The sequence below is a fragment of the Frieseomelitta varia genome, unplaced genomic scaffold (genome assembly GCF_011392965.1).
Source record: "Frieseomelitta varia isolate USP_RPSP 00005682 unplaced genomic scaffold, Fvar_1.2 scaffold_365, whole genome shotgun sequence".
In the NCBI taxonomy this organism is placed as follows: domain Eukaryota; kingdom Metazoa; phylum Arthropoda; class Insecta; order Hymenoptera; family Apidae; genus Frieseomelitta; species Frieseomelitta varia.
In genome coordinates, this window is record NW_025110107.1 from 106,115 (window position 1) to 131,405 (window position 25,291).

Genomic DNA, 25,291 nt, shown 5'->3' on the forward strand with positions numbered 1-25,291 from the left:
CTCACATACACCATTCTGTGTAGAAATTATTCTAATATACTGTTAATACTCAGTTTTTAAACTACCATAAAAGCGTCAAAAGGTAGTTCGTTGGAACGTTGTATAGCAGAGGTCGAAAATACCGCGATGTCTCTTAAGATTAATTGCAATCCTTTGAAAAATATCAGAAATTATGCACTGAGATAAGAGGAAAATTTCAAAAATCTCACAGGCATCATTCTATGTAGAACTTATACTGTTATTAATACTCCAAATTTTCAAACCCTCGTAAAAGTGACCCAAAATTCTCTTTAAATTTAGGCGGAGACTCTTCGAAACTTCGGAGGCACCGTGTTGGCTAATGCTTGCGGGCCCTGCATTGGTCAATGGGATCGTCAGGACATTAAGAAAGGAGACAAGAACACGATCGTCACCTCGTACAACCGTAACTTCACGGGCAGAAATGACGCGAACCCCGCGACTCACGCTTTCGTCACCAGCCCCGAACTCGTCACTGCCCTCTCGATCGCTGGTAGACTGGACTTCAATCCTGTTACCGACAAACTCAAGGGCAAGGACGGAAAGGAATTTCTGCTGAAAGATCCGTACGGTAAATAGGATTCTCCTGTGCTCGTCGAATTATCATTCGTTCGTGGCGAATACCGTACAATTACGCGTTGAGCGATCGAAAAGATAAACAGGATCCCAGCCAGTTTGCAAAGGATTAAAGCCGTGATTTACGGCTCGCTCGTGGCAACGAGTTACCAACGTTTTCACAAAGTCGTTTGCGTTATGATTTATCGTTTATGTCCAGCGCTGGATATAATTACGAGGTTAAAAATAACTGGCCAGGAGGATCGAATTAGACATCTGACTGCGAGACACTCGCTGGGAATTGTCGCTTTTGAAACTGAGATAGTTAATTACTTAATTACGCGCGTGATTATTTCGTGATTCGCGCAGATAATGGACGGTTTGATAAAATCGTCTGTCTGCGTATTTTCCTTTTTAACGAGTAGATCAAAGTTTCGTCCGTGTTTACTGCCGGCTGCGCCAATTTCTCGCGATAAAGTCGAAGAGACGAAATATCTCGCGCTGACAGCAAACTATGAACTACGTTGTACTTCGTTGTAACTTTGCGGCAACGTAAAAGATTCGACCGACTGACGGTGTAAAAATTGCATTGCTCTAGGCGACGAGCTTCCCAGCCGCGGCTTCGATCCTGGCCAGGACACGTACGACGCTCCACCGGCTGACGGTAGCGGCGTCAAGGTCGACGTGAGCCCGAAGAGCGAGAGATTACAGTTACTGGAACCATTCGACAAATGGAACGGCAAGGATCTCACCGACTTGACCATCTTGATCAAGGTCAAAGGGAAATGCACCACCGATCACATCTCGGCCGCTGGACCGTGGCTCAAATATCGCGGCCACTTGGACAACATCTCCAACAACATGTTCATCGGGTAAATGTTGAATAGAATCTTGAATATGTATATATATCGTAAATGTATCGACCGCGATGAGAAATCAATTGTGAATATTCGGTTTGTAAATAATTTTCAGAGCTGTGAATTCCGAAAACGGCGAGATGAACAAGGTGAAGAATCAACTGACCGGCGAGTGGGGGAAAGTGCCGGACGTGGCCAGACATTACAAGAAGAACAGCGTGAAATGGGTAGCCGTTGGCGACGAGAACTACGGAGAGGGCTCGTCTCGAGAACACGCAGCCCTCGAGCCGAGACATCTCGGCGGTCGTGCCATTATCGTCAAGAGCTTCGCCCGTATCCACGAGACCAACCTGAAGAAACAAGGTCTGCTGCCGCTGACCTTCGCCAATCCCAGCGATTACGACAAGATCCAGCCTACCGACAAGATCAGTCTCCTGGAATTGAACACTCTGGCGCCTGGCAAGGTAACGTCCTCGTCAATGATTTCAATGAAGATCTAAAAGATGTTGATCATTTGGTGTGCCTCTGTTTGATAATAATCAAACGTTTATTAAACGATCAAGAGTGATTTTGGCTCTTGATCGATCACTATTACAAATATACACCATGTATATTTTCTAGCAACTAGGTACAAACGATCAAAGATAGTACTAGAAATATTCGCAACTATATTTATTCGAGTATTTGCGTACGTGAAGTAACTCCTTCAATTTCGTCTATACCATTTCTAAAATAGTAAACACATTCGGATTGGCCAACCAGGGGGAAATGTTTCAGTTACGCAACGATGATCTCTGAATAGTGTTATTGTTAAATTAATCCATCTCTTCAACTTGCAGCCAGTGAAAGCAGAGATCAAGCACAAGGACGGCAAAGTGGAGTCGATCACTCTGAACCACACGTTGAACGATCAACAGATATCCTGGTTCAAGGCGGGCTCGGCACTGAATCGCATGAAGGAGATCTCCGGTGGACACTAGAACACGCGCTCGTCCACTGAAGCCGCGAAATCGTCATCGTTCATGAGGAGACATGCCACATCGATCTCGTAGTTAGTTGCGTGTATATATCGATAATATCGAGCAGAGATCGTTACTCGATGTAATCACGCTAATCTTGCAGGTAGATTTGCGTAACGTAATCGCGATGATGAGGATCGCCGTGTCTCGGCGTTTCAAAACGAAAGAGAGAGAGAGAGAGAGAGGGGGAGGGGGGGGAGAGTTATTCAAAAGCGATGAAAGAAAAAAATACAGAGAAAAGGACGAATGGTACACGTTTTGTTTTGACACGACAATACCTCGATACGTTCGTACGTACTATTCCCAGGCAAAGGGAAGAGAAAGGAAGCAATGATGATGAATCAAGACCGATCGGGTGAAATTATTCTAGCCAGATTTCTAGTACACGTCAGTCAAACGATAGAGGGAGCGAGTCGAATCGTTCTTTAAGCATCGCTCGAATCGTCCAGTGTCGCGATGAATAACACGTACAATGTGCGAGGAGGAAATTTCCACGCGTCGATAGGGCGGCAACGGTGCAACTCGCGCGTGCCAGCGTGTTCATTTTTAAATCGTGTACAGCCCGACGATGGCACGCCGAAATTGCACGGCCCTCGGGTCGAGCGAGAGGTTTCTTCTTCCTCTGTCTCGATGGAATCTTCTGTACATACTACATTATTGTTCGCAATGTAGGAATCACATCGTGGTTACACCGTTTTCTAGATACGACTGGTTCGATCAGATGTAAGATTCGCTGTTGTTGCTCGAGCAAGAAATAAAAGATCATACCGAACAGCGAACATTTGTCGTTTCTTCATTCGTCGTCTCATACACATGCATACGTGTAATTTACATTTGATGGATATGCGCGAAAGGTAAAAGTAAATAACGATAAAAAGTAAAAGTATATTAAGCTTCTCATCAGCTTTTAACTTAACACTCTTTATATAACAAACTCGTATATAGTGCCATTTACGATGAACAATAATCAAGCATTCGTACCATCTGCTGTTAAAGACGAGAACTACACATGCATAGATCCTATACGGAAGATTTACAAAATCATTGTTACAATCAAATAACATCTTCAACTAATATTATTTTAGTTAAAAAAAGAAAATACTTCGGAATAACTGTCCATTTGATTTAAATTGCAAAAGGGAAACAGATAGCAGATAAAATAAATAAATAAATTTGAATACGAAGACAAATAATAATTTATATCGCGTATTAAATAGTTCTAACGTAATCAACGTTCTAAAATATTGAGTACAATTTGGAATAATTCTGTAGAAGGTAAGCATCGAAAATGATCGATACGATTTTCACGAGTCAACATTGCTCGTGTCGTGTAATGACCTCGTCTAACCTCGAAGCTGAGATCAGAAGCATTGAATTTTCTAAATTCAACGTAAATTGAAGTGTCACATAAGCATAGAGTCACTTACCCCTTTGCAGAAAGGACGAAGATGCACCGAAGAGGGTCCATATTAAAGTCAGGAAGGAAATTCATCGATAGAAATCGAGGATCTATTATGTGTCAATTACGTCACTGGTTTTTCGTTGACGATCGATCGATGATCGTCAGATGTTCAAGCATGCGCCGTGATCGTGGCAAGTTCATACACGTCTGCAATCATACATACGTACTTGCAATTACAAAAAATACTTGCTTATACCGTGTAATTTTTATTTCTAATCTTTAAATCTATATCCTGAATATATTAATTATTATTAATATCATTTTAAAATATTAAAACATCATTTTGAAACATGTAAATACAAAAAATAAAAGAATAAAAATTACTGGTGACGTTACTAACTAACGCATTCGAACATTTTAATTTAATTCGTAAAAACAATTTTGATTCGCGGTGATTTTAATTCAGAAAAATAGTTTCAATTGGATCGGATATTCACTTGGATCGTTTTCTTTCGACATGTTTACATCATGAATTTCAGAATTTTCGCTGCAATTTAATTTCAAACAATTAATTACAAAGTTCCGATCTTGCTTTCCCTGCCGATATTAAATTTTATTCTTCTAATTAAACAGGCTTACGCAGCAATAAATTACCTGCCATCGTCATTTCTCCGTGAATTATGGTATCTCGTGGTTTCTCCAAACATTTCACGTCGAAACTATGCTTACGGAAGTAACGGAACCTGTTACAGATATTAGGCAACATAACTGGCGTCTTCCGGATACTAACAAAGAAAATTCCCCCTGTATTTAATTCGACCGTTAAAATGAGCCACATGCTATAGAAAATCGAGGCGCATGCTTCGTTGCCACGACGACCGATTCGCTTAACCGTACACAAAGCCTGCAAATAAACCTACTATGTCATTTTTCGTTCAGATGATCCTCCTGTTCGAAAGGGAGAGACTCTAGACACTCGCAAAAGTTCTCGAATTTTAGTCGTAACAAGAGTTAAAAATTTCATTAATATCCGAATCAATGAAATGTCATACTGTCTGACAAATTTCTCAATAAATCGTACAAGCGCTCGAATACTTTCTCAAGTGATTTTCATTTTACAAGCAAGCAAATATCATAGATTTAAGTGAGTTCTCTTTTTTTTTTTTTTTAAATCGCGAGTCGATAAACTGACTTTCTTACGTTCCGATCTCGGTCATGTCGGCGGAGGGTGAGTTTTTCCTCTCGATCGCAGGATCCATCGAGCACGGGGAGTTTTACGACGTCAACAACGCCTATTGCAAATACGGATTCCACTTTGGCCCGGAATGGAGCGTAATCGCCGTGAGTTATTTTGTTTGGCCACCTGAAAACGGTTGAATCCGATCAGAGCTGAAAAGGTGGATTTTCGCCTAACATCGATCGTCTCTAACGTCTACAACTCGCGCAATTGCATTCAGGGTATCGAGGAAGGTCTTACGCAGATGTGCAAGTGCAGCAACGATCCGCGAAATCTGGCAGTCTGGAACTTCCCGCTGGAAATCACATTCAAGAGTACCAACCCGCACGGATGTAAGTGAATCAAACGATACTCGACTTGTTTCGAGATAAATCTCACTCTCTCTCGATTTTTCTTTGCAATCTGATTTGAAAGAAGAACGTGAAATACACACGAAAGACACGTTTGTCAATCGGGACAAATATTAGAAAATTCGTAAACTAACTAGGAAACGTCAATATTATCAATTTTTTTTTTTTCTGGCATCAAATGATGTGTTAGGGCCTCAGTTAATAATATCTGTTTACGGCTTGGACACCTTCGGCCACGATGTCATCAGAGGATATGGAGTGTGTCATTTGCCGCTGGAAACAGGTCACCACGAGAAAAGGTACTAGATTATGACCCTTGGAAGACTCCTTAATATTTCACAATGAGATATAAACACCGTTGCAACGTCATCACGCTCCCATTTATCGCCACAAATTGCGATACTGACGCCATTTTTATTTGTTCTTTCCTGTTCACGGCAAAAAGTAATTAGTCTCCTGGAATTTGGAATTAGAACTTTATCGTAAAATATCGACATTCCTGGATTATTTAACACAGCAGGGGGAACACGTGTTTCCAAGACTTACCCAAGTTTCGTCCGCTATAAAACGTCCGATATAAACACCGTTGCAACGTCATCATGATCACATTTATCGCCACAAATTGTGATACTGACGCCATTTTTATTTGTTCTTTCCTGTTCACGGCTAAAAGTAATTAGTCTCCTGGAATTTGGAATTGAAACTTTATCGTAAAATATCGACATTCCCGGATTATTTAACACGGCAGGGGGAACACATGTTTCCAAGACTTACCCAAGTTTCGTCCGATATAAACACCGCTGCAATGTCATCACGATCACATTTATCGCCACAAATTGCGATACTGACGCCATTTTTATTTGTTCTTTCCTGTTCACGGCAAAAAGTAATTAGTCTCCTGGAATTTGGAATTAGAACTTTATCGTAAAATATCGACATTCCTGGATTATTTAACACAGCAGGGGGAACACGTGTTTCCAAGACTTACCCAAGTTTCGTCCGCTATAAAACGTCCGATATAAACACCGTTGCAACGTCATCACGATCACATTTATCGCCACAAATTGTGATACTGACGCCATTTTTATTTGTTCTTTCCTGTTCATGGCTAAAAGTAATTAGTCTCCTGGAATTTGGAATTGGAACTTTATCGTAAAATATCGACATTCCCGGATTATTTAACACGTGTTTCCAAGACTTACCCAAGTTTCGTCCGCTCGTAGATATGTCTAACGTCTAATGTTCAACAGTGTAGAACTAACATCGCGAGTTCAGACAGGAATTGCATCCCTAAAAAAGAAACACAGGAGGCATTTACGAAATCTTGGAATCCAGTCTCCGATGATGCGTCACTTTAATTTCTCCGCCTGTTAAACTCGTTCCCCGAAATCCTGCCTGTCACGACGCGAATAATTAATCCGAGAGTCCATTAAGCAATTCTCTTCTCGTCGAACGAGATTTAATTAGCCGGGGGGGGGGGGAGAGTAATCGTTGTTCGTTGACGATTGTCAACTAATATTGATGAAATTCCGCAGGGTATCGGTGTACGTGCCGGAGTCCTCCTCAGCGTGGCAACGATTTGCGGCTTGGTTAACCGGAAGAAGGCCAGAGCTAATTGATCCGGCGATATTGGCCACTGGCGGCGGAAGGGAGCGTAAGGCAACATTTTGAAAGCGTTTCACTCCTCGTCCCTTGCCGAGACTAGAGATTTCGAGGGCAGTCGAAACGTTTATATACGGCTGTGACAATTTGCAACATCAGCCAATAGAAACGAATTGTACTATCTCTCGAACTATCTCTCGAACAGGCGAGTTAATCGATACGATATATACCAAGTTCAACGATATCAATTTACCAGCGGGACCTGGTCGATCTCTCTCGTTTCCCTTCCGTTTCTCTCCGAGATTCGGTAAGTTCGTTCTCGATGGTCAATGTTACGCCGACCGGAACTATCTCGTTTGGTACTTCCTCCACGTTTTTGGAAGACAGCGGCGGAACTTTTTTATTCGGTGGTTCCGCAGGAAGTTTCGAAATATCCTGAATTATTTATACATTCCAAGTTCCGTTTCACGGTTTTCTTAATTCGTTATTTTTGCTGTTTCTTTCTTCAACGCTTTAAATCGTAGTTGCTTTATCATTGAAGACGAAGTCATTTAAGTCGTTAACAGCGTGTCGATTCCCATCAACTATCCATTTTAATCTCGTCGCGAAGCGCACGCGTGTGCGAGTTGCAAAATAAATCAGTCAAGTTGCGATTCTCGCGACTCTTCGAGAGTAACCTGCAAAATGATTTTGAACGACACAGTTTATCTTTCCGCGTCTCTGTGACACTGGAAATTTACACGTGCACCTGATGTTTTACTATCCGGCGCGTCCAGAAGGGCGGCCTCGAGTAATAACTTCTTTTGTAATTGCAGTCACGCGCATGAGAGTGGAGGGTATTGTTACTGTGACGTTCAACGTTGTGCTGAAAGATTTCTTCAAGTTGGGCTACAACAACGGCGAGCAGCGAAGGAAGCAACGAGATTTGAGTTGATCGATGTAAAAACGTTCCACCGATATTGCGACACTTTTGCCTCTCCACTTCTTACGCTCCCGTGTCTTATCCTGTTACTTACGTTTCTTTCGAGCAAGAGAGTCTCTGCCCGGATATATATTTTACTCAGAAGACACCGAGAGTTGAAAGCGATTCCGATTTGTAATAAACAAAGAAACGTTGACTCGATTTAGTATCTCGGTTCAAACATTGATTCAATTCATTCGATTTATTCGACTGTTGGATTAATCCTTTGACTGGAATTCTCTAAAAAATAAAATATGTTCAATTTTTTGTGGATCTCTAAAGGATAAGAGTAATCTCTAAAAAATAAAGATAAATTTAATTTCTTAAAAATAAAAAATGTTCAATTCGTTGTGGATTTCTAAAAAGTAAAAGTCATTTCTAGAAGATAAAAATAAATTTAATCTCTAGAAAATAAAATATGTTCAATTTCTTGCGGATCTCTAAAAAATAAAATGTGGTCAATTTTTTGTGGATCTCTAATGGATAAAATTAATTTCTAAAAAAATAAAGATAAATTTAATCTCTAAAAAATAAAATATGTTCAATTTTTTGTGGATCTCTAGAAAATAGAATTAATTTCTAGAAGATAAAAATAAATTTAATCTCTAGAAAATAAAATATGTTCAATTTTTTGTGGATCTCTAAAAAATAAAATATGTTCAATTTTTTTGTAACACGTGAATAATAATAATAATATTTTTTACGTAGGCTGCTTTTTTACTGTTATCGCAAAATAATAAATAAATTTGCGTTAAAACCGTAAAATATCAAGTAACAACAAGGTAATCCGTTTATACGTTAGATTTATACATTTTGCCGCGTATTTCATAATGTCATCAATACAAATGGTGTCGTGTCGTTTCGTAAATTGTTCTCTGGCTCTTTTGTCGATATTATCGATGCGCTTGTCTACCTGTATAGAACTGTATGAAATATTTCGATACGTTACTTTACGTTCCCATCTTTCGGCTGAAATAAAAAAAAAGAAAAAAAAAGAGAAAAGGAAACGTCATTAAAGAATCGTCGATAAAATTTCAGTCAGTCGATGCGTAATTTTAACGAAACGAAATTTCCAGGCGACAAAAAGAAATCATCACGCACGTAACGCGCGTTTGTAAATATTTTTCCGCGGGAATTGAATGCGTTTGTCCCGTTTACTACTGGCTAAAGCGAGCACAATAATCTTGATGAAACAGCGCGGCTACGCCGCGCTGAAGGAAAATGCCGAGGGATAAAATGTAAATTAACGAGCAACGGCTGGAAGAAGCTCTGATCTCTCTGTAAATTAACTCGCGCAATTATCGTTAGAAAAACAGAAACTTCAAAGTATATAATCCCAAGTTGGGGGATAATTTAAAAGTTTGAAACTGAACTGCCATCACTCCTGCGAGAAATTGTCGTTTTCTCGTGTATATATATATATATTTATATATATATATATATATGTATATGTATGTATGTATGTATGTATGTATGTATGTATGTATAAAAAAAGAAGAAAAGAACGAAATTTCGCTAGAAAATCTGGTGAAAATTCTACGACACCGTTTCCGTCCGAGGAATTATACTGCTCCCGTATAATACTCGTTCGTTGACACAGTTGCAGATTGTTAAACTTGCAACGTTAGCGAGATTGTGACTCGATAGATACATCGAGAGTTTCTTCGCGACATAAAAGTCATCACTGATTTGACTTGTATTTGACTAGATTTCCAATTCTCATTCGATGTCGTACCTGAGAAAATAATCCACTAAATGGAGAACCACACGATCGATCGATCTCGAGTCAACGTCAAAGAATTAACCGTACGATTACCGATAGAAGATGCACCACCGGGGCGATACTCCTGTCGCTTTTAGCTCTCATTTATTGCGTTCTAGAAGAGCGAGCAAATGTCCCGGACGCCGGCGAAGCGTAAATGCGGGCTTCACTCTCACGTGCAGGACATCATGCGCGAGGGTGGTAAGTGAATCGAAAGGTATGGCGCATTTTGCAATTTCGTTCCATTCCCTCCGCCGTGTAATAAAATTCATCCAGCGATGTCGCGCACCGATCGAGATAAAAACCGAGCAGCAGCTCGCAATGTGAACCTTCGAACGGTGAATGCTGTCTTTCAAACCGAGAAATTCTCGCTGGCCATTCTCAAATTCTGCTTTCGCGTGAACGCGCCTGTCGGGCTTAAATGGAAAAATTACAAGCTTCACTTCATTTTTCTTGAACGTGACAGAAGAACAGCGTTTCAAGACGAACAAGTGTTCCTTTCTGTCGATCCGCTTGGCCGATGCACTCGAAATATTGCGAATAAATGGTCGAAACAGTCGAACAGGGATGAAGATAAATGAGAAGGAAAGAAAAATGACTCTGTCTCCCCGCGTCCTGTCGGAAAAGAGGACGTGAATCTTAATTACGTGTCACGCGTGTAACGCAGAGTGATGCCCGGACTCTACGATGGAAAATATTACACCCGTGTACATAATTACATTTATTCGCTGCGCCGGAGAAATTATCGTTACAGCGTAGACACGAAAATGGTTTTACATAGGTTTCGCAAAATGAAACGCTGTTACACATTGACAGAAAATTTTAATGAATATCGCGTCCCACTATCGATTTCCACGACAAAGTAATCCGATATGAACAAGAATAATATGCGAATCTCGCATAATGAAATTTGCGATAAATATTGAATTACCTTACAAATTCGTATTAAACACGGTATATACACAGTATGTATGAAAATTAAAAATAAAAGACACTTCAGTATATTTAAATTGTCATTTAGAAAGGTTATTTTTTCCCCTCTGTCCAATGTTCTGTTCGTGAAATCCTTCGATTACCCAGGAGATATTTGTCTGATCCTCTACGAAGAATAGGATAAAGATAGGTAAATCATTTCTTTCTTCTTTTTATCAATTTTTTCTTTTTTATGGTTTTTACACACATGCGTTTTCTTTACAGTTTTTTGTTTCGCTGAAAACAGTTGCTATGCCGATGTCTTATCTTCTCTGAAACAATCCTTCCTGATTCTCGATTAATTCGATAAAACTTTCGACTCGTTTCTCGCACGAAAAACGATCAAAATCGCATGCAATCGTAGTTTTGAAACGTTAAACTTAAAGTTAAAATTAGAATACTGACAAGTTCCACGCGTAATTACTATAGTTTTTTGTGCCCATAGTTTCTCGTGCACGCGATGCGCACGTATTTATCAACTAAAAATATAATTAATACAGAACACCGTCAACAATGGTTCTTCAAAATTTCCATCCAAAATGTCAATCTCTATCAATTTCCATCAACCTCTTGAAAATTTTAGTTACACTAGAAACTGATAAAATGTCGATCGATACATAAAATTTGGTTTACCTTTTTTTAACGTCCCTTATAAACACGAGACTTGTAAATTACTCTATCCGATTCTTATCACTTAATACATTCAATAACACATTCTGAATGGACAAAGTTCCAACAGATTAGAAACGTTAAACATGATAATTAAATAAATATGATATTTAGTAACTATTGTCAATTAAGTTTCCTCCCGCATTATATTACAGCATCTGGTATTGTACTGACGTTTTATAAAAAATCCTCGTCGGTGTGTTTAGTCCGTGATAAACAAATATATATATATATATAACTAGAGAAAAATTCTTTTAGAAAATATACATTTGTTGATTCGTATCGAACAAACAGTGGGTTTTATAAAACGCGCAGCCCTGTTTTTCCGTTATGAGACTAGATTCGTTGGAAAATACGAATGCGTTGCATTATCACCAGTGAAACCTGTAACAAAATTTATCAATTACACACTTTCGGTGAACGAAGTCTAAGGAATTTCGACGGCAAGTGGGTAACGGTGAAGAAGTTAAATTCATGAAGTTTCGGGCGGGGTAGCTAAAATGAAATTAAAGAGAACGATAAACTGCACAAGTATTTAGCAGTTGGGAACAGTATAGTTAATTCTAAGTTTTGTGAACTAACTCGCGGACTAATTGTCAATTATATTAAAGCGCGTAATTCTTTTATACTCCGTGCACTATTCATTGGCCATTTTTCTCACAGCCGCGGTACCACGAAAAAAAAAAGGCACAAACTTACGTCAAAATTCTCAGTCCGATTAGAATACATATCCGTTGCTGAAACGAATATAAAATAATAATAATATAAATAATAATAATAATAATATAAAATAATATAAATAATATAAAAATATAAATAACAATAATAATATAAATAATATAAAAAATAATAACATAAAATAACAATAATATAAAAATAACAAATAAATAAATATAAAACAAATAGTAAAATAAAAGAAGAAAAATGAACAATACGAGTAATCACCCTTTTATTCTTCGATCTCCATGTCTGTGTCGCCCTCGTAGGCAACCTTCCTCACCTTGATGTTGGGGAAGGTGTTGAGGAACTCTAAGATCACGCCGTTAGTCCATCCGAACCCGGTCTGCACGAGATACTCCCCACCGCCGCCGCCCTGCCCCGGCCTGATCGAGTCGTACTGCAATTAAAACGCTAATTACATCTCGGTAATCACGCGTTCTTGTTTCTCAAAGCGGCCACACAGCCAGCCGTTGGCCGACGTAATTAAGTTTACGACCGGGCGATCGAGAGGGAGTAGTTCTTCCCTTGTTAACTGTCGCCGGCTCTTGCCCGGCCACTGTCTTGGACTTTCAGCCAATTTTCCAGAAGCCGCCACGGTGTTTCCAGAAACCGCCGCCTACCCGTGAGTTTACTCTCTAGAATTCTAATCTAGCCGACGGTGATCATCAATATACATCCCAACGAGGAGCCCGGACAACGGCCAACGAAAGTTAAACAAACTTTCGCCATTCGGCGGGGCTGCGCCTTCGCTTTTAATGAAATTCAATGGACGATAATCAAAGGGGGCAGCCAGCCATCCGTGAACGCGAATAAATGTTTGCTAAAACATTTTTGAGAACGGAGGAAAATGGCATTGAAGCGACGTTCGTCATTTTGAGCATTTTGAGATTCTACAGGAAGGAATTTTAGAATTTTGAAATTTAAAGACCGATGAAGGTCGAGTAATATTACAATTTGAGTGATATTCAAATCACAGATATAAATATTAATTAATCGCTGTGTGCACCCCCAGTATTCTTCCCCATGGTACGGTTTTAAGGGGTGCTTAAAAACCCCCCTCGAATGTTGTTTGCATTTCTTTATATCAGTTTCCCACCAATTGAAAGTGAAACGAGCGCGAAAGAGCAACTTTGGAAGAGGGGACAGTCGAATTAAGATGCAAATCTATACTTCTTAAGAGTGTAAAGAAGTTTCGCAAAGGGCACGGAGATATTCCGATATCTGTATTATATATGTGTTAACTGTATTTTCTCCTTTCACTCTCGGATAAGACTTTGCGCGTAAATTCTTCTCTGAAACTTCCTCGACAAGCGAAACGTTTTCAAATTCAGTCTTCATATTTCTCTAATTGTCGGAATGATTCGAGCCCGTTTCTAAAGGAAGCTCCATCTTTAAATAACTTTTCGACAAAGATGTTAGCCTATCTCTGAAATTAAAACTGGTTTTATCGTCGTTTCTGCCGATATTTCTGAAACATAATTAAGAATTATCGTCTTTCGAGGCACAGCTGCAACGGCCTTTTGAATCATGTATATCCTTTTCCGATCCTCGTATATCTCGAACAAAGACCGTATGAATTTTGACTCAATAACACACAAATGGTACTTGAAACACTGTACAAGTACGCTCGCTATGTATTGCGAAATTGTTGAGAGTCGTTGCGCCAATGGTCGTTTAGAGATTAGAAGAATAATACGTCGCAATTAGAAAATCTTGCAAAGTTCCACTCGGATAAAACTTTGTGGACTGCTCTGTCCTCTGAAGCGTTCGAAATCGTCGAAAGAGGCTTTTCTTCTCGTTCATCGCACGATCCTCTCTCTATTCCCACGCGGCTCTTTCTACTCCGTTTCTATTTCCTTTCAGTCGGCGACGATAAAGAGCACCGATCTTCCCGAACAAACGTTCCAAATTATCGTCGATTTCCCTCCGACTCTTTTCTCTAAAACGTGTATCTCAATTTCACTCCTCCGCTCGTTATTTTCATTCTTCTTCCACCGCGATCCGATAATATCAGCTACATTCAATTACCCCGCATGTAGAAATTAATACGCGAGCAATAGAATTCAACGAAAAAATTCCTCCACTTTTCCTCGACACCGGTAATTAATAATATACTCGCGGTAGCTAACTGAATTTCAATTTTACGTTTCTACTTGCCATCAGCGCTGATTATCAACGGTTACCGATGTGTGTATATATATATAATCGTATCGAAAATTTTACATGCGAAGTAGAAAATTCTGGATAATGTTAAAATTATTCGCATTTTTCCCCAATATAATGTACAATGTCAGTTTCGAAATATTTCGAACGTTGGAAAAATAAAATATTTCTCCTTTTTCATATCCTTTTTTTCAGAAACCAGTCAATTTTCCGGGAAAAATCTGGCAGGAATTTCCACCGTTCCGTTTGTTCCTCTTTTGCAAAACTTGTAAAAAAAAAAAAAAAAAAAAAAATGGAGATTTTAGAAAATTTGCGTATTTTTTTGCAGAGCGAACAACGTTCAGAGAGCATGTATAAAACAGTTCCGAGCGGTTGAACAAATATCTTTCATCTTTTCTCACCGCGAGACGAGAGCAACAATTTTCAATTTGCTGGAGCGTAAAACGTTCGAATCAATAAAGGGAGGAAAAAAAACCTTTGAAAGAAAACTTTTGAAACACAGTTGCCCAAGGTAGGACTATCTTGTCCGACGCGGAGAGAAAAAGGAAAATAAAACGGTGTTCAATACTTTTTCATCGGTAAACTGCCCTCGTTGCCAGCGCGCAAGCTTCATAAATTTTCTTCTGCGTCATGGTTTCTATCGCGGCCGAAATGGGACGTTCCATCGTTCTTCAGACTGCAACGGTTTCTGTATCGGCCGAGTATCTTCCTCTCGCGATCGTGCGATATAAAAATGGACGCAAAAAAGAGGGACAGGGGAAAAAAGTAAAAAAAGAGAAAGAGAGATCGAATGGTTCTGACTACTGGCAAAAATTCATACGAGCTGGCGAAAAATGATGAACAGTGATTCATTCCATCTTCGAACGTATTTGCACGCCGAGCGTTCGCTTTCACCGAGGGGCCGATAGAGAACATTTCAACTCTGAACATTCGTGCATCTAACTTGCTGACAGTCTCTCCTTTTTTTTTCCGCTTTTTCTGTTTTGGAACCAAACGTGCCTTTTAATTTCAGCCAGTGAAACGACGACGAATAATCAGAGTACGTGAAATACAAAGTTTAGAAAATTTTTAAAGCGGACAAAGAGTGGGAGAACTGATCCGTTCCAGGAACGTTTCAAACCAGTTTCCAGATTCCAGCTTGTTATTACAGTAATGAAAATTCCGTTATGTTCAATATGTGAAAATTGTGTTTGCACGGTTTACGAGACCGGGGGAGTGAAACATGAAATTTTTATGTTCTAGTGGGAAAGATATTGCATTTTATTTGATAGTTTTGTGTCCCGTTTCATTGTAAACATTATGAAATTTCTTTCTCTTCTTTCGAACTTTAGCTTTGGGTAAAGGGGCTAAGATTCAAAATTGAGTGAAAACAACGGTTTGCAATTCTTAAATTGGATATACAAATGTCACTCCAGTAAGAAACAATGGACAATATCTCAAGAATTGTTTTTACCTCACTTTAGTAAGCAACAATCGTTCGGCAACTTGAAACGCTCGATCAAGCTCAGTTTCGTTTACCTGTTCACCAGCTACGCTCGTTCCCATTATTTTTTTTTTTTCGGAAAGAGTTCGTCGATATTTAGCTCACCTTCTCAAACATATGGCCAGTCTGCATATAGCCGATGTAATTAGAACCAAGCCATCGAAATGCCAATTCGTGGGAGAACTCCACCGCTTCTTTAACCCCCGTCCAGTAGAGACCCATTACGATAAACGATTGTAATGGCGGCCACGCGTTTGGAAAATCCCATTGTTCCCCCGTTTGATTCAGCGATGTGGGTGTACCTCCTGTAAAAGGGGGAGGGGAGGGAAGAAACGAAAAGGAGTTTAATTAAACCAGCCTTATTAACCTTGCTCTCTCTCCTACACCTCTCCTAAACCCCGAAACCGAATTTCAATTTCAATTCGTACTCTGTCACAGCGCTTGCCGGAAGCGATTACTCGCATCAAGAAAGTAAATAATTCGCAACGAAGCACCAACAACGGTTACAACACCACGCGCGTAATTCAAATTACGTTTCAATTACAATTGGAAACTTGATAATTATATGATTGGCAAACTTGTGAAAAGTAAAGTGAACATTATCCAAGGAGTTGCATCGACCTTTAGAACTTTGGAACTTTAACGACCGCGGTGGAAATTTTGTCGTTTTGTCAAGAAAACTAGAAACGCTCTTCGTTTCGCGTCGCGGTGTGTGCTTCCTTCTTCGCGAGATATTCGCTTTGGCTTTCCTTCGTCCCTGTCGCGCGCGATCCGCTCGTCTCGCTCTCACGCGCGACACTGACCTGCCACAACGGCGCCGCCCGCGGGGTGGTCAGCGACAGACGTTGGAGTCAGCATCCTTTTTACTACCGCTGCTAAGCTGACGTGAGTGCTTTCAAGAAAAAATGTAGGTCGCGCGCCGCTGTTCCGCGAATTAGGCTACCCACCACTCTCAGCATCCCTCGCGGCTTAAATGGACCCCGCGCTTTACACTTCTTCATCTCTGTAGCCAATTCGGGTATCGACGCGAGAAGAAAGAGCGACTTGAAGGGCAAGCGAGTGTTCTGCCGGTTTACGCGGAAATGTGTTTCTGACTCGAACTCGTAGAACAGCTACGAAGAACAGTTGGACAACGAGAGATCAATCAAATCCAGAATCGTTAATTGTGGCGATTTCGTTTCTAAATATAACGAAAGGGAAGGACAACTAAATTCATTCGTGAATGCAAGTATTCGGCTGACCACGTGTCGAACCGACAATGCTGTTCTACGAATTTTCGCGCAACCGGCAAACGTAGAAACTGTTTATCTCTTATCGCGGTTCCATTCGATTTCATTTTCGGTAGAAGGTAACCTTTAACCACCAAGTCCTACAAAGCGTCTTTTGTACTTTTTCTTTCCTCTTTCCTCGTCTACTGGCTCCATGAAATGAAATCAGAGCTTCCTATTTACTATTCTTCATCGGTGGAGCACGAACGACAACTCTTTCGACCCTTCATTTGTAAAAATCTATGCAAGCGACTTCACCACGAAGACTTCAGGCGAAAACTCACCGAAGAAACTGTCGATATTCTGCGACTTGAGGTACGCCACGGCGGACAAAGCGTAATAGTCGCGTTGGATGTAATTGTAGCTTCTTGTGTAAAGTGGCGCGAGATTCGAGGGGTAAAACATGCGCCTGTGCTCTTTGGTCTTCATGTCGTAATCGAACCATACTCCTTCTTCGTCGTCCCACAAGACGTTGTCGATGGCCATTTGAAGCTGCGAGGCTATCTTCAGGTAATACTGCGACTTCTACAATTACAAGCTGCATTTTAATACAAATTTAGTATTTTATAACGATAAAATGCTAAAATTTTATAACGATAAATTTGTGAAGTGTAAATACATTTATATTAAATTACATTTTACATTTAATTTACATTTAAATTTAATATTGTTAAAAATATTATTTAAATTTAATATTATTAAATTTAAATATAAATTGAAATGCAATTTAATATAAATGTAAATTTAATATATTAAATTTAGTAAACATGTTTACTAACAGCAAGTACTTGTATCTGACTGAAACTTTAAGGAAGCTTATTAAAGGCTGGATTGGTACGAATTCGAGAAAAAAAAATTAAAGTTATTAGATTAAATTTTTATCCAGTCGAGGGAATTCACTTCAATTCGCATTCACAACGATCCTATGATGCTTTTTGAACCTTAAGATCAACTTTAATAGCAAGGAATTCTGATACCAGATAAGCTCACATAGAAACCATCCTTTTGTTCCCACGACCACATCCTTGTTTAATATTTCCGTTTCTCTCACACATCCTTCCTAATTAACAAATCTTCAACATCTTTACCAATCCCATTGCTTTACCTTTGGATCAGGCCAATATTAACCCACGCTGGCTTACACGTGCTGCTTGCAATTAGAAAAAGGAATTATAATCCTACGCGTTCTGAATATTAATATCGTTGACGACGTGATATTCCCACTTTGGTAAATGTCACAATTTCAAAGTGAATCTTTCCACGATATTCCAACGGAATAGGATACAATTTTCAATATACCGAGCTGACTAATTAATCAGTCGTATCAACAGTTGTTAAATAAATTACAGACATCTCGAACACACAACGACGTGTTTAGAATATTTACACGTACCGCTTGCAATTAAAAAAAGGAATTAAATTCTTGAATTTTAATATAATATATCTATCCAGTTTGGTAAATGGGGCAACTTCAAAGTCAATATTCCAACAGAACATATTGACCGATAGTTACTATGTTACTAAATTATTAAGTTAGTTAAATAAATTACAGACATCTCGAACACACAACGACATGTTTAGAATATTTACACGTACCGCTTGCAATTAAAAAAAGGAATTAAATTCTTGAATTTTAATATAATATATCTATCCAGTTTGGTAAATGGGGCAACTTCAAAGTCAATATTCCAACAGAACATATTGACCGATAGTTACTATGTTACTAAATTATTAAGTTAGTTAAATAAATTACAGACATCTCGAACACACAACGACATGTTTAGAATATTTACACGTACCGCTTGCAATTAAAAAAAGGAATTAAATTCTTGAATTTTAATATAATATATCTATCCAGTTTGGTAAGTAGGGCAACTTCAAAGTGAATATTCCAACAGAACATGTTGACCGATAGTTACTATGTTACTAAATTATTAAGTTAGTTAAATAAATTACAGCTACCTCGACACTACAGCAATATGTTTGAACGATATTGCGCGGAGGAAGCTTGAGCAGAGGCTGACTTCCTCCCGATGAATGTCTTACGACTTACCGCTCTGTTACCGAGTATTGTGTGGAACTCGCTGAGGAGCCGGGCGTTTTGTTGCAGAATCGCGTTAAGATCGACAGGTATAATGTACTGCGTCGAGATGTTCAGCAAGTTGGGCATTTCGCTTTTGTTGTTGGTAATGCACCATCTGTACGAGAAGTCCCAGCCACTCTCGGCGCCTGCCTTTATGTTGTTGTAGAAAAAGTTCCGCGACTTTTCAGGAAGTTGTTGCGCCATTTCGTAATCCTCCCTGGAGAAGAGTAGAATCGAGTCAAGTCGAAGAATCGAAGGATTCGAGGACAGATCGAATCTTCAGGGGGAGAATTCTCTTGGAACGAGAGTCGAGGAATTGAAGGATTTGGGGATTCGAGGGTTTTCAAAGTCCACGAAACTGATTGTCCGAGCGATCGCGAGGAGCGAAGTATTCGACGCACGAAGTTGAATCGCAAACGGATCGTCGTTAAATTGCAAACTGCCGTTTCTACGTGGACGAAATACGGGCGCGATAATTTCATTCCTTGGCACGCGAGTGTGTATCAGAAATTCATGCGCGCCGGAGCATGAATGAAGATTACACTTTATTATGCTTGCATTTCTCGCATTAACGGTTCCATGGAGGTTCTACTCTATTATTTGAGTAATTGCCATCGTCGGCACGAGATGTAGATTTGCTGTGTCAGCTTCGTCGAAGTTGCGCAGCGCACGTGTTTCGATTCTGAATTCGTTTTGACTCCGTTTTGGATATTAATTCGATATCTCGTCGTTGAAAGGGCAAAGTTGAAGTTGAACACTGGTGGTTCTGGATCAGTGACGTCATCTTTAGAGTTTAGAGAGTTTAAAGAACGCGTAAATTCGTCGAATCAAATGTTCCTGCGTACAGAGATATCAGGAACCCATAAGTAATGTCGTTTTCTGATATTGTACAGAATTTCAGTCCGTTTAAATTATTTTCCTTAAATTATTGTCACTCGATGGCAACGTTTGTTAAATTTTATAAAAAAAGACATTATTTATAGGCATCCCTGATATATCTCACGGAAGACAAGTTCTACTCTTTAGATTGTATTTTTATAAAACGTAGAGGTTCGAAACGATTCTGAACGAAATTAACTTTCTGGCGCCTAAAGGCGTTTTTAAAATTTGCTTTCGAGATTACTGTTGCTGTCCACTTCACGTTGCTCGAATCAAACTAAAGGCACCTACGCTTATATTTGATAAAATTTTACAAAAACACAACTCGAGTGGCGAACGGGTTGAAGACCGACCTGTAGCTTTCCGGCCGAGGCCTCGGGCTGTTGACGATGTAATGTCCCATTTTGTACGCCCTCCCATCCTTCTTCACTTCGATCATCCTCTCCGTTTGCCAGAAAGCAAACTCTTTCTCCAGCGTGGGTATAATCGTGCGCAGGTAATCGTAGTCCCTGGTGAACTCCAAGTATCTCGAGACCTATCGATCGAGAACGATCTTTACTTAGATTTTGTTCTTCGATAAGTTTCGAAGTTTCGTAACAAAATTGAGTCGAAATTATCGCCCGAGTATCGGTATCTAACTAACATGACCCAAACTGGTAAATATAACTATTAAATTATGTTACAAACGCTACTCGGTGGTCAGCCGGAATCGGGCAAACTCGGGTACACGTGCTTGTAAACGATAGTTACGTCCAAGGCAAAGTTCCGCGATGTTCCCGATATTCTCGTCATGGGATCCGATATCTTTGGGACAAACAAGCGCAACTGCAATCCGACTATCCCCACCGAAAACGCATTAGAGGATTGGCAATTGAAACCATCCCCTAGGAACCACCCCCTTTGCATCGAACTTTTCGAGCGGTGGCGGTGCACTATGGAACAAAAGTTACGAGAAACGAGCGTCACAACAGTATCTTCCCACTCGGGTTACTCCGTGAAATAGTCGTTTTCCGTCCTAAAAAATATTCCTAAAATTATCGACCGAACTTTCGCAACTTCAGGGGTCACCGACGCGTCACTTGCTCAGAAGCATTAATATTTAGCTGTGCAAATTAAAATTCAAAGTCCTTTGGAGGATTGAAACTATTCTGGGTGGCATTTCTGAGAATAATTGTCTTCTGACATATTGTTGCATAGTTTATAGTTCTCATAGTTACAGTTCTAACTAACTTATTCTAAGTAACCAAATTTATGGGTCGGCTAGTTTTCTATCAAGTGACCAAATGATTTAGAAATTTCTGACTTGCCACGCTTTTGGCCGTTTACAACTGTTATAAAATTAAACATTAATATTTAGCTGTGCAAATTAAAATTCAAAGTCCTTTGGAGAATTGAAGCTATTCGGGTGGAATTTCTGGGAATGGTTGTCTTTTGATAACTGTGTCTTCTGACATATTGTTGCATAGTTTATAGTTTTCATAGTTACAGTTCTAACTAACTTATTCTAAGTAACTAAATTTATGGGTCGGCTAGTTTTCTATCAAGTGACCAAATGATTTAGAAATTTCTGACTTGCCACGCTTTTGGCCCTTTACAACTGTTACAAAATTAAAAGATTTGAACAAGATAAAAAATCAAGAGAGTAAAAGGAGACTGCAGATATACTCGTTCGAGATTGCCCTGTGGTTGGCAGAACCACGTTCGAAATTTTTCCACCAAATTCCCAGTATCTCCACGTACCGAGCGCAAAGAGTCTGCATGGCCAGGATTTTCGTGGCTCTTGCTAGATCCAGCGAGTTTATTCAAACGTGTGCACCGACAGTGACTCTAAATTTCCTCGACTTAGCCTCTTCAACCGTGTTTCCTTTTCTCCCTCTCTCTCTCTCCGTTTTGACAAAGAGCTGTGTTCATTTCGCGGAAATGTAGAAGACCTCGAAATGGTCTCGCCGTGCTTCAACCATTCCTTCGTTTTTTTTAGGAATATTAAATTTGACTTTTCACAAGTATCACACTCGTTTTGAATTTCATTCCAAGCGAATGAATGCAACGCCACAAACGTGACAGAAGGCTAGGTTTAACAACATAATTGTACCGAAGGTTTCCACCAACTACAAGATTTTAATACTTTTTTCCACGGTGGTTTATCTCCATCGCCGCGAAAGGAGATGAAAAGTCAAGTATTCAATTTCACTATGAATGGGATCGCTTTAGCTCCCTGTCCGCGGCAGCCACGTTTCAACCGCGTCCACGCTTGTTGCATCGATCTCGCTCTTAAATTACAGAAATTTTCCAACTTATCGAGCCTGTCGTCCAAGTAGAATTGCGTGGAAATGTTTCCAGCACCAGATTTCCCGCCCGCGCCGAAAAAACGGAAATGCGAAAACTTTTGTCCGAGGTGGTCTCGGGCAGGTCGAGTTTTAAACCTCCTCTCCCTCGACAAGTTGTTCGAACAAATAGAGGTAGGATTCAACAACTGCAACCCACGTCAGAATGGTATCGTTCCGCTATCGCTCGTGGAAATTTCAGAGAGCAAGCTATTATCCGCCGCGGTCAAGTGACTTTCAAACTCGACGAGCCGTCTCTCATCGTAGAATAGGTAACTTGCGCGACTCGATTAATCCAACCGAGGTTGCAATCAATACGATTATTCACCCGTGTCGACCTCTGCCCGCAATCTCTGATTAATTGACGATTAATTGACGCATCTTTGTGCGACTTTCTACTTTCCTCGAGCTAATTCGTAATTACGTTTCTCCTTTCCTTTTGTTGTTGTTGTTGCTGCAGCTCGAATGTCAATTCATCACTGCTGTTTTTGTTGATTTTCACAATTTTTTTTTTTTAATTTATCTACCTTCTGGTCATTAGCGACGGCTAGGTATTGTTTCCTTCTTTTCAAGACGATTATATCTTATGGTAGACGTTAGATCTTTAGATATCCTTCAGGACATTTCCTACGTGTTTCTGCGACGTCAGAGCTGCCGGTGAAGTTATTTTGCTTAATTCAAATAGAAGATGATGGGTTGATAAAATTCGGTTGCATTGGATACATATTGGTTCTGTTCTTTTTAAATAGATACTCATGTTTCACAGTTTTTCTTCTCCGACCAAATATGTAGATTCACAGTCGTACGTAGGAATTTATTTGTCGATTCCTTTTGTCAACACTAAACCAACGACTAAAGCATGAAATTTCCATCAGAGAAAAGAAAGTAAAAGAAACAGAGAATTTGTATGATACAATAAGATGCACGAGATTTCATTTATGTATTTTAAAATACACTGTCTCGTATCTGTAAATATTTAACAAAAACACTCAAACGGCCACTTTTACCATTTTGGTAGTTCTAGTGTTAACTTGGTTACGCCTTGACTTTTATATAAAATTATTTAGTTTTTTAATTCTCTTTGTATATTAAATTTATATATCTCTTTTCTCGAAAGAAGATTCTTCTAATAATATTATTATTTCCTTTTGGTTTGTTTTGACGGGTCTCCTAGCCTCTTCTTATTACTTCCTTTTTGCACATCAGAAATAATTCTTGCCAACTCATTAAACGAGCATATTTTTGTTGCTGGTCAGCACAGCTCTGTCATTCCTATAAATATCTAATTCTGTAAATCTCACACGCTGATAAGAGATGACAATCAAACTATTACACAGGTGTTTCCTCTCTTTTTCCACACATTGGACAGATATTAGTGCCCGTATGTTCCCTATTGTATAGAATGCTATTTATAGATCCATAAATTGAAAAGAATTCGTAATTACAGCATGTCCAAGTGAATTTCCGACAAGTAAACACGCTAACGAGGAGAACAAGTTTTCGAAACGAACGCTCGACAGAGAGTTCGAGAACGCTCGCGCAGTTTCATTGGAATTCAGAGTGAATCCAGAGCTAAATCACAGATTCTTGCAAAAATTTCGAAAAAAAAATTGCTCGAGTTCGGTCGATGGACTATTAGCAACGGCCGTGCTAAGAAGGAATCGTTTGTGATTTCAAAACAGATTCGCTCTACGTGTTCAGGAATACATACGTCTGCGTTTCTGCAGACGGCTAAAAAATGAAAGATGGATGTGAAAGGGCGTAACGTACCATGAGATGTATCAAGGGCGGTTGGCTCCTCATGAGGTAATAAATTCTACCGCCGTTCGGTATGAACCCATATTTCTTCACCATGTATAAGAAATTGTCTATCATTCCCCTGGCAGTTTGATACATGTCGGATAATAACAGGCCTTCGATCACCCAGTAACTGTCCCAATAATAAAACTCTGTCGGGGAAAAGCTTCCGATATTATATTGTATTATACACATTTCAACATTTTCATATTATATTCGTTGACGAGTGAAAACACTTTCAATGCTATTGAAAACTCACGTTCTCGCGCAGCGAAACTTTCGAAAATCTACTTCGCAAATGCTAACGATCTCCGTTGGAAATTTAATTTGCATGTTGCTCGCTATATTTGTTACCAATATAATTCGGTTGCAATCGTATATTTCAATCGTCTCTCCGAGCCAATTGTATTTAACATGAATGAAACGCGAAACAGTGAAACAGCATATCTGAATTTATGCTACGGAGTTAACGTAAAATACAATGTCCCGCGTATTATAATGCTTCTCTATTGTTACGAGTGTAGCCAGAAATTAAAATTCGAACGTTTTGTCGCGAGTGTACTGTTTTCGTACGAAAACGAACGATGCTTGCTCGTCGAACGAAACGTTTTCTCACATATTTTGCATGACATGCTTTTTTTCCCTTCTTTACCTTTGAAACGACCACCGGGAACGATGAAGCCATTCTGCACGTAGATCAGACTGTGCCTCTCCGGGTGCTTGGCCACTTCAGGATTTATCTTTCTCGCCAGTTCCTTCCAAACCCCGTTCAGAGCTCTCGCCCATTCACGATACTTGGTTTCGTGGATGCGCTTCAAGACCGAAGGGTTCTCCGTCCAATCAGGCAGTGTCCAGTTTAGCAGCTCATTCGACGAGCTGAAATTTTCCTCGACGTACCGAGCCACCTGGCTTCTCGTCGGTTTGTTGCCCGTTTCGTTCATCAAACTGCGAAAGCTGTGATCGCAATTCGTCAGACAAATCCAACTAAAAAGTCACTCGAGGAGAATGGTATCTTTTAACTTTGTGGATACCATCGTGCTTTACTTGTATAACTTTGTTAGCAAAATATTAGGTTGAGTCGTAAATCATTTTAAGTAAGTTAAGTTGGCGTTGAGTTAACCGCTTGCGCTGGCAACTGGTTCGCGGACCATAACGAGTGACCGAACCGTA

The 25,291-nt window shown here is 39.7% G+C and overlaps 3 protein-coding genes across 7 annotated transcripts in view; 2 read left to right on the top strand and 1 right to left on the bottom strand.

The window, feature by feature from the left end:
* Positions 1–3,228, top strand: part of LOC122530935 (probable aconitate hydratase, mitochondrial) — a 7,541-nt gene extending 4,313 nt beyond the window's left edge. The window contains exons 6-9 of the mRNA XM_043658367.1: positions 301–589; positions 1,172–1,445; positions 1,546–1,894; positions 2,270–3,228. Coding sequence (XP_043514302.1) covers positions 301–589; positions 1,172–1,445; positions 1,546–1,894; positions 2,270–2,410 — 1,053 coding nt within the window. The 3' untranslated portion in view covers positions 2,411–3,228. The remainder of the gene's footprint in view (positions 1–300; positions 590–1,171; positions 1,446–1,545; positions 1,895–2,269) is intronic.
* Positions 3,229–3,333: 105 nt separating this feature from the next.
* Positions 3,334–8,282, top strand: LOC122530936 (B9 domain-containing protein 1-like). Its single transcript, XM_043658369.1, has 5 exons — positions 3,334–5,192; positions 5,309–5,420; positions 5,629–5,737; positions 6,974–7,092; positions 7,856–8,282. Exons 1-5 carry the CDS (start codon positions 5,067–5,069, stop codon positions 7,972–7,974), a joined length of 585 nt encoding a protein of 194 aa, XP_043514304.1. The 5' UTR covers positions 3,334–5,066; the 3' UTR covers positions 7,975–8,282.
* A 2,822-nt stretch (positions 8,283–11,104) lies between these two features.
* LOC122530937 (trehalase-like) overlaps positions 11,105–25,291 on the bottom strand; it is a 33,084-nt gene continuing 18,897 nt past the window's right edge. Inside the window, exons 3-11 of one of the 5 annotated variants that reach the window (XM_043658370.1) lie at positions 24,774–25,075; positions 24,095–24,273; positions 20,354–20,535; positions 19,092–19,338; positions 17,323–17,563; positions 15,876–16,075; positions 12,350–12,521; positions 12,104–12,141; positions 11,105–11,788 (exon numbers count right to left, since the gene is read on the bottom strand). In XM_043658370.1, coding sequence (XP_043514305.1) covers positions 12,354–12,521; positions 15,876–16,075; positions 17,323–17,563; positions 19,092–19,338; positions 20,354–20,535; positions 24,095–24,273; positions 24,774–25,075 — 1,519 coding nt within the window. In that variant the 3' untranslated portion in view covers positions 11,105–11,788; positions 12,104–12,141; positions 12,350–12,353. Of the gene's footprint in view, positions 11,789–12,100; positions 12,142–12,349; positions 12,522–15,875; positions 16,076–17,322; positions 17,564–19,091; positions 19,339–20,353; positions 20,536–24,094; positions 24,274–24,773; positions 25,076–25,291 lie in introns of all 5 variants that reach the window. The other 4 variants (XM_043658371.1, XR_006307141.1, XM_043658372.1 and 1 more) reach the window with 4 other exon arrangements.

Excerpts from the sequence above, each read along its gene's own strand:
- LOC122530936 (XM_043658369.1), top strand. The coding sequence starts at position 5,067 with ATGTCGGCGGAGGGTGAGTTTTTCCTCTCGATCGCAGGATCCATCGAG. Across the intron at positions 5,738-6,973 it reads ACAGGTCACCACGAGAAAAG|GGTATCGGTGTACGTGCCGG; the intron begins GTACTAGATTAT and ends GAAATTCCGCAG. Across the intron at positions 7,093-7,855 it reads CACTGGCGGCGGAAGGGAGC|TCACGCGCATGAGAGTGGAG; the intron begins GTAAGGCAACAT and ends TTGTAATTGCAG.